This window comes from Grammomys surdaster, unplaced genomic scaffold (assembly GCF_004785775.1).
Source record: "Grammomys surdaster isolate TR1022 unplaced genomic scaffold, NIH_TR_1.0 125950, whole genome shotgun sequence".
In the NCBI taxonomy this organism is placed as follows: Eukaryota; Metazoa; Chordata; class Mammalia; order Rodentia; family Muridae; genus Grammomys; species Grammomys surdaster.
Window position 1 is genome coordinate 3,527,213 of NW_021620771.1, and position 9,325 is coordinate 3,536,537.

At 46.3% G+C, this 9,325-nt stretch overlaps 1 protein-coding gene across 3 annotated transcripts in view; it reads right to left on the reverse strand.

Annotated features, from left to right (window-relative positions):
- Ift122 (intraflagellar transport 122) overlaps positions 1 to 9,325 on the reverse strand; it is a 74,917-nt gene that overhangs the window by 40,667 nt on the left and 24,925 nt on the right. For 2 of the 3 annotated variants that reach the window (XM_028753506.1, XM_028753505.1), the window contains exons 8-12: positions 6,919 to 6,994; positions 3,480 to 3,671; positions 3,193 to 3,331; positions 1,679 to 1,881; positions 234 to 371 (exon numbers count right to left, since the gene is read on the reverse strand). In XM_028753506.1, coding sequence (XP_028609339.1) covers positions 234 to 371; positions 1,679 to 1,881; positions 3,193 to 3,331; positions 3,480 to 3,671; positions 6,919 to 6,994 — 748 coding nt within the window. Of the gene's footprint in view, positions 1 to 233; positions 372 to 1,678; positions 1,882 to 3,192; positions 3,332 to 3,479; positions 3,672 to 6,918; positions 6,995 to 8,534; positions 8,712 to 9,325 lie in introns of all 3 variants that reach the window. The other variant, XM_028753507.1, reaches the window with a different exon arrangement.

A 9,325-nucleotide genomic window follows, 5' to 3' on the forward strand; every position in this document is an offset into this window, starting at 1 on the left:
AAAAAAAAAAAAAAAAAAAAAAAAAAAAAAAAAAAAAAAAAAAAAAAGAAAGACATGGCACCAACTCTGCCAGGTGTGAGCATCCTGTGAGTCTGAGAGCCACAGCACTTTGGCCTAAAGCTGTCTTTATGAAAGTCAACTCCAGGCTGACTACAACCCATTGCCTGTCATCCCAGGCAGGAGACCTGTGCCTGCCTCGATAGCAAGCTCAAAGGCAGCACAGGAAGACTCACCTGGCCGTTTTTCAGGCCTACCAACAGACCTTCTCTTCCAGCGGGGCCGCCAATCACCTTGATGTAGCGAATGAGAGACTCCATCTGCCATTCTCTTTCCTTCACTCCACTGAAGGACAGGCACTGCAGCCGTTTCTCCTAAGAAACAACCCAAGCTCAGCACGGAGCTTCAGAGAAAGAGTACTTGCAGCCCTCTTGGGGTAACCATCCTATATCACCAGTGGTAATCTAACCATGGCTCTCCCCCATCCTGCCATCACTAATCCACCACAGGCTTCCTCGGGGGCCATCTTCAACCTCCAGAGCCAACAGCAGTAGGCCACTGACTTGCCACAACTATTCTCTAACTTGAGGTAGCCCTAAGTGGCAAGAGGCTTGAGACCCTCACACAGGTTTTGATACTAGTTTTACACTAGAATGGCTCCTAAACAATTTCTTCCTTTTTATCTTTACTAACAGGCCTGGGTAAGATCAGGTCCACCCACAGTAGGCTTTTTTTTTCAAAGTTGTTCCAAAACTCCTCTTGAAACTGACCTAGGGACTTTTAGAGATCTATGACAGGGAGAAAAATTTCTTTTGAAAAAACAAACCAAACAAAACCAAACAAAAACCCTCTTAGAGTAGAGGCTCTCAACATGTAAGTCATAACTCCTTTGAGGCTACATGTCCTGCATACCAGATATTTACACTATGATTCATAACAATAAAATTACAGTTACGAAGTAGCATAGAAATAATTTTATGGTTGGGGGGGGGGTCACCACAACATGAGAAATGGTCTCAGAGAGTTGCAGCACTTAGGAAGAGAGACTAGAGACTTAGAGACTTTTTTTTTCTTTTGGTGGTACAGATCTATAGTTCCAAGTCCTCTGGAAGCTGGGCAGGAGCATTGCAAGTTCAAGGCTTGCCTGGGCTACAGAGTGAGTTCAAGAACAACCTGGTAAACTTAGTAAAACCTAGTATCAAAAAGTAATAAAAAAAAGATGGTGGGAAAGAGGATTAGGGATATGGTTCCATTGTCGAGGACTTTCCTATTGGAGGCATGGCCCTGAGTTTAATTCCTAATGCCTCAAGAGAAAAAAGAAAGAAAGAAAATAATTCCCTTAGGAGGTAAAACTTCCACTTACAAAAATTTATCCTAGATGGGTGTGAGACGTGCCTTCACCTCAGCACTCAGGAGGTAAATTGGGGACCATGAGCTTGAGGACAGCTTGACCAACTTGGCAAAACACTGTCTCAAATCAAAACAAAGCTGCATTGCAAGACACTTTACATCTAACCCCAGCCTGTCACACATGCTCCACAGTCCAAAATCACCCCAGCCATAGACTTCATCTCTCTAAAAACAGGATTCATCTAGATGCCAAGGACCAGCCACTGAGTCACGACCATCTTTTTTCCCTGAGGAAGACCCCTGCCCTTGGGAGGAGGGGTGAGCTGCCCACCTGGCACAGGATGATGTGGTCAGCGCACACCACCAGCAGGTTGCACTCAAACTTCTTGACAATTTTCTCCTTCACCCGGTAGTGCATGTCTGCCGAGTCATCAGAGTACAGCTCATAGATAAGGATCTTCTCTGGCAGCTGGATAGCTAATCGATTTTTGTAGATGGCAATTTTCTTGACAAGCTCTCTGCATTTAATCCGAACTGTCAACGGAGGGAAAGAGACTCTAGCAAAAGGTTGTTAAGTAAGGTGAAAGGCAGAGAAATTAAAAGCCATCATTTATTTATTTAATGCTCCTGACAATTAAAGTGACACACTCTTATTACAAAAATCTTTAACGGGGGCTGGAGAGACAGCTCAGTGGTTAAGATCACTGCCGCTCTCTGAAGACTTGGGTTTGATTCCCAGGATCCATCTTAACTCCAGTTCCTGGGGATCTGTCGCCCTCTTCTGGCCTCCTCAGGCACTGCACACAGACATGCAGGCACTCAGACATACACATCAAGTAAAAAATCTGTTAAAACCTCTCCCAGAGCACCTGCCATGTGCAGGCAGCTGTGTTGAGTAGGGTGCAGAGCTGCATATGCTACCATTTCAGGGAGAAACAGGGAGATCAAGCAGTCAATGCTACTGACACTTGTCCTACATGTCTGAGGACATTTCTACTTCTTACTCTGTACAGCAAAGAAGGCCCCTAGTGATCAGACACCCACCATAATGACATATTTCATAGCCAGCCACATCCCTGCAACCTTCCTGACCACAGGGACTTCCATGCCGGCTCTACCTCTCTACAGACCAAGTGGAGTAAACAACACAAAGAAGACTTGCTGAGCTGTCCCAGGGGCTACATCTCCACCACCTAGATGGAATTTTCAGAACACAGATCTATCCTGGCAGGGTCAAAAGAAGTCACACTGGATCTACAGGATGCAGAGACACCTGGCCATATCTGGTCAGCAGCATCCAGATAGCATATGTGCTCAGCACATCCGGATATGGATACAGCTGAGTGAAACTTGACCTCCTTAACCAGCAGAGCTACTTACGTGAACAGAAGGGGACTGTCAGAGTTTAGACCCTGAGAGGCTGGATCCCTGATGCTCTGCCCAAGCCTGAGCCTATCTACTGTCCCAACTTGTCTAGTATTAGGACCACCAAGAGGTGAGTAGAGGCTGATGGCAAAGTATGCCAAAGAGGCTCTGATCAGAGATGGTAAATGTCCATAAAGCCCCATTCAGGTCAGCCATTACAGATCTCACTTGTCACCCTCTGTGTCTCAGGGAGTCCATTTACACCATGGAATTATTTGTAAAATGTAAAGAGTTGGTGCTTTAAAAAAACAAAACAAAACAAAAAACAAACAAACAAACCAACAACAGGTTTTTGCTAGATCCTCAAAGAGATCCTCATCCTCCTACTGCCAGAGCTAAAGCAAGGCCAGGGGAGACATTTCCTATTATTTCATATGTGCTATCACCAGCCCAGTCCCCACCGCTTTGCTTGCCTCCTACCTTTCTGCTCTGTGATCAGGTGTTGCACGATGACATCTGTCATGCTGTCCCTGTAAGCATACCGATCCTTGTAGAGTCCGTGGACTGTGCTGAAGATAAGCTGATAGAAGGAAATGGTGCCATCCTGGCAGCCTACCACCTGTATAGAACAGAGTTGTCAACCTGGGCTGAGGGGAGAAGCAGTGTCCCCTCCACCTGGTCCAAGCACTGGCCGTGACACTGAGTGGCTGACCTGATGCTCAGGGCCTTCTCTGGTGACGCTCTGCAGGATGTACTTCTCTACTCACCACATAGTTGGAGTCAGGCTTCACTCTACAGGTCCACACCCAGGAGTGCTGCTCCCCAATGGTCTCCAGCCGCACTCCATCCTTGGTGAAGAGAGACACCTGCTTATCTGAACCCCCCACCAAAATGTACTCTCCTTTAGTGAAGTAGCTGATGCAACAGGGGTCAAAGTTCAGGGGCCGATCCTTCCCAATCTGAGGAAAGAGAACATACACCAAGTGAAAGACCAGTCCGCACCCACAATCAGTAAGAGCTTCCCCACCGACATTAGCCGGCTAGGGGGGATGTTAGGAAGGCAAGGGGGGCTGCCTAGCCTTATCTCCTGAGCTATTCCATCTCCTACCCAGGCCTCTCCACCTCTAGAACCCACTTTTCCCCTCAGCCCAGCCAAACTCTTGGCCCCTAAAGTCTGCCATGCCTGACCTAAATGCTGGGAAGTTAGCAAGACCTCCTCAGCCAACCTGGAGACCAGAGAGTTTTTCCCTCATTCACCCACCTCACACATGGTCAGCAGCTCACCTCAGCTTTTCTCTCTTTTTTTTCTGAGCTTATTCACTTGAAAAGACTGCCCTTGATTCTTTATTCAATTTAAGAAAAATAACCCTAAAAACCTAGTTTTTGCTTAAGGTTTAGGGTCAATTTACAAATGTTTTCCTATTTATAAATCTAGCAAAAGTGAGCAGTCAGTTGATGCTGACAGTTTAATGAATGCAATTTGAACATATAAAACCACTGAAGTAGTCAGCTCCAATTTCAACTTAGTTAATTCCCTTCAACTAATTTAAACTACAATTATAAATTTAGTATGTTCATTTTTCTTCCCTTTTTAGGAATTTCAAATGCCTAACAACTGAAAGCTTCCCTCCTACCTCCCAATGCTCTAAGTTTAATAAGAAAACTCTGGTAGCTGTCAGGACATTGAGGGCTGAAGCTGCTGGCTGGGGCTTAGGACTTCTCTTCCAAGAAACAACCATCAGCTCCAGACTAACTACACAGACCAACTGAAGGCAGAAGTGACCAAAGCAGGCAGAAACTGAGCAAGGGAACAGCCTCAGGCAAGAGTCTCTCAACACTGGCCATGTCAGCTCCTTTTTGGATGGGCATAGAGTCTGTAGGTGGGAAACTGTAGAAAGGAAGGCCAGAAGGAAGCCGTTCTGCACGCGAGCTCTGCTCACCATCTGGAAAGCTTTAGCTACCCTACCCACATGACTCCCAGGTGAACCCAAAGACCTGTACTAGGATCTCAGCTGCTGCCCATTGCAAATACAGAGCAGAGCACAGCAAAGCCAACCACTTGATCTCCCTCCCTCTCTCTATCCCTTTTTCCCTTCCCCACCCTCCAACACTTGCCTTCAGAGGAACCTGAGAGAAATCAGTTTCTATGGTGTACAACTTACAATTCCTGTAATATAATTCAATCTTTCAAAAAAGCAGGATAATATGGGGTTGGAGGGAAGTTTCAGAGGTAAAGAGCACTGGTTGCTCTTACAGAGGACCTGGGTTTGGTTCTCAGCACCTACATGGTAGCTTACTGGAGTCTGTAACTCCTCTTCCAGGAATCTAATGCCCTCTGTTGGCCACTGTGAGCACTGCACACATGAGGTGCATAGATGCATGCAGTCAAAACATCCACACATATAAAAATAAAACATTTCTAAGTAGGAAAATGTGAATCTTATTTGAGAAAAGACAATCAGCAAGGTCAGCCACATGATAGCCCAGATGCTGGAATGAGCAGATGAAAACTCTAAACCATCTGGGATTACATGGTTCACAATATTAAGGAAGGGGCTGGGGACGGCTCAGTGGTTAAGAACACGGACTGCTCCTGCAGATGGCTTGAACTGGGCTCCCGCAGAAATGAAACTGTAGTGACTAGAATAGCTCACTGGACGAACTTAACCGACATGGAGAGGTTACGGAGACTCAGGTAAGTGACTGGAAGCTGAAGGAATAGAAAGAATGAAGAAGTATCTGAAGAGACGAAGGCCAGAGTTTTATTACCTTTTCATTTTTTTAACCCTTCCCTTCATCATGCTTTTTAAAAGAATAAATATATAGTTTTTTTTTGTGTTTTGTTTTTTAAGCCTAATGAATCCCAAGCAGGAAAATACAATGAATCTCTTTAAAGTCTAATATTCCTTAGACAACTAATTAAAATTTTTGGTCTTAACATTGAAAATCACTTGCATAAAAATCAGGGCTTTTGTTTGTTCGTTTGGTTTTGTTTTATTTTGTGTTTTTGGAGACAAGGCTTCTTTGTGTAGCCTTGGCTGTCCTGGAACTCAAGAGATTTGCCTGCCTCTGCCTCTCTGACTCTCTCTCTGCCCCTCTCTGCCCCTCTCTGCCCCTCTCTGCCCCTCTCTGCCCCTCTCTGCCCCTCTCTGCCCCTCTCTGCTCCTCTCTGCGCCTCTCTGCCCCTCTCTGTGCCCCTCTCTGTGCCTCTCTGCCCCTCTGCCCCTCTGCCTCTTGAGGGCTGGGATTAAAGGTGTGTGCCACAACCGCCTGGCTAAAAATCATTTTTTAATTCAATTTTACCTTTTAAATAGTCATCACTAGACTAATTTGACAGATTTCTAGCATCTGTCTGGTCAGATCCCAAACTAGCTGTGGCCACATACTAAACCATGTTCTTGAGGCCAGCCTCTCAAGACCTCAATTTTCTTACACATTCAGCAATGGTGGTAGCAGTTCCTCCAGAGAAAACTGAGGACTAAAAGAGCTAGTCCTATAAACAGCATAACAGTATCTGCACCAAGGAACACCAGCTGTGGCTACTAAGCCACAGCCTTGTCAAACACTACAAATGTCTACAAGGTCAGAATTACACAAACATTACCTAAGCCTGACAAGAACTCTGGCTTTGTTTAGCAATCCTTATCCTATGTTTAATGCCCAAGTCACTCCAGAGCTGGAAAGATACTTCAAAACCAAGAAATAACTTCACTGTCCCAAACAGGTTGTAGTAACCATGTACCACGGTTTGGACTTTAAATGACTCTCAGAAACTCTGTGTCAAAGGCTCAGTCCCCAGCCAGTGGCATTATGGAAAGGAGGATGAAGTTCAACTAGGTTGGGACCTAGTTGAAAGAAAAATGTCATTGGACATATCCTCTTAAAAGCATATTGGAAATTCTCAAAGAACTAGTAAAGTAATGCAATCTGGGCTTCAATTCCAGACTCCACCATTTTCCAACTGTGTGGTACTTACTGCTCTGGTCTTGGTCTCCCATTTCTAAAAGTGCATAACTAAAGTCTCTTTTCACAGTGCTGAACAGTTGAAGAAGAGAAGACAAAACTATTGGATGCAGGACCTGAAGTCAAGCTCAATTTACAAATGCTACAATGATCCGGTGTAGTCACTGATAACAATCTCAGAAGCACCCTATCAAAGTGTGCTACCGCTGACATGTGTAACTGGGTTTGCATAGTGCTACATACCTGTTTTCCACTCAGCTGGTAGAAGGAAAGTTTCTGTCCCCAGTCAGCTACAGCCAGGATGTCATTATGTTCCTCTCTAATCAACAGAAGACAAAAGAGGTTATAAGGGGGCACAGCCTGCTGATGACTGTGGCTAGGGGCTCAACAAACAACAGGAAAAAGAAAGCCCTGGCCAGGCTGTCAGGGAGCCAAGTACTACACAGCCATACTGGGGTCAGCGTTACAATCAGGCCAACCATCAATCAGCCTAGAGACAGGTTTGGCCCTCCTGGGATCTGCTATTGCACTGACTCCTAGCTGTGAATGGTCTGGGCAAGGACATGGCTACAGAGGCCTATAGATCTGTGCCATGGAATGGGACTTCAGGTCCAGAACCTAGGAGAAAGGCCTCCACTCAGATGGGAAGCCAACAACTCAGAATGCAGACAGAGGTTTCCCAGCCTTAATGCTGGAACAAACTTCTCCCCAAGTGGCTGAGCCTCTATTAATGCCTGCTTCCCTAAGCCCAGGGTCTGACAGTCACCTGGCAGCACCAGCAGCCACATAAGCATGCTCTGTGCAGCATGGTCTGTAAAACCCAGCCAGGACAGCAGTGAGGAAAATGCCATAGACATTAATTCAGAATTTAGAAAAGGGGAAAGGTAAGGAAGATGCTAGCAGAAGGCTTGGAGATGAACTGTGCTTACTGGCGCTGAAGTCCAAACCCTAGCCACCAGTGAAGCCCCTGTAGAGAGGCTGCATGTGGTCCTGGGTTAGGCTAAGCAGCTAGACACTACACCAGGAGTTTCCAATCAAGCCTATAATGGTGGGCAGTGGGGTTTACCAAAACACCCATGTTGATAATAAAACAAGGCTGAAGCTCCGATGGGGAACCTGAGGGCCACCCTTCTTCCTTTCTTTGCCCCCACTTCCCACCCCACAAACCTGGATTTCTCTAATGAGTCTTAGGTGTCAGGGGTACAGTGAGGAGGGTCCCAAGCTAGAACATGATTGCCCAATCACAACACCCTGGCTGCCTCAGCTTTTCCCACTCTACTGAAAGGATTTCCCTTACAGATCATATGGACTGAGAAAAGAGAGACTGCCCAGCAGTCAGGACTATGGGTATGTAAGGAGGTAAAAGTTAAGGGCTTCCCCTTTGTATATGTCCTAGCCAATGCAAGGCAAAGCAGAGTGGGAATAGGCCAAGCAAACACATCCTGTAACAAAAAGCATCAGGTGAATGGTGGTCCTACCAGGGCATTGTAAGTCAAGCTTCTCGGAGAATGCCTAATGTTGCTGGAAGGGGCTTGCTCAGATGTTAACTTGAGAAGCAGGCATGAAAGTCAGAGGGGACATGCACAGGTGCCAGGGGCCTACTCAGAGACGGTAGTTTACAGAGGTGGATCCTCCTCTGTGCTACCCAGTTTCTCCTCCTTTCTCAGAGGATTGCTCTACCTGCCACCCACACATGCTTCTCAGGGGAGCGACCCTTTGTGAGTGTGGGGGCACACCAACAATTCCCCAGCCCCTGTTCTGCTGCCCTTGGCCAAGGAGTTTCTCAGCAGCATTTGCTTCGGCAGGTCTGTGGGGGCCTGGGCCCTCCCGAGGGTCCTCACTCTGTGGGACACACTCACGAGTTGCCGTCCCTGGGACTGTCGTCCTCTTCCTCTTGCTCTTCCTCCTCTGCCTCACTACCCTGACTACTGTACACTGTTGACTTCAGAATGGAAGGGATTTCCTGAAAATATCTGTTGACAATGACATCCTCAGCATCCTCGTTCTCTCTGCTCATCCAGATATTCTCCCATCGGCTGTAGACAGTAAGGGATGTTCACAATCACATCACCTAGGACTGCACTGAAGCTATCATTTCAAAACCTGCCAAGGAGCCCCTGGACCCTGCCCGGAAGAGGACAGCCACCAGGTACACTGGGCATCCTGCTTCTCATGAATTAAAAATGGTGGCTTGAAGCCACAAAGTCATCTGTGGCCACAAAATCAAACAGCAGGAACTCTGGGGTAGGCTAATGGCCTTTGAAGGCATTCTACACATATGGAGGGCCTCCGCTGGACAGAATGATTCAGGAAGAATTATAATAACCTGTTGTAAGAAAGGCAATGGAATTAAACAGCCTCCTCAATCAAGTGGGCGCCCACCTGTAAAATAACACTGGGACAGTAAACAATTGAGCCCCTTAATTCACCCTCAGAGAACCCCGTGGGGATAGGTTTAGTACTATTATAGAGTTATTAATATAGCAAAGAGCTGGGAGAGCTTTTGGTCCACCCTCAAAGTCACATGGCATGAAAGAAAACAATGTGTCAGGTTTGAGCAGGTAGTGCCAACTGTCTGCAGACCGTTAGGTTTTAGGGGCATTTGTAGGCTTAATTTTAACTTTTTGGCAAGGGAAATTAAAAAAAAAAA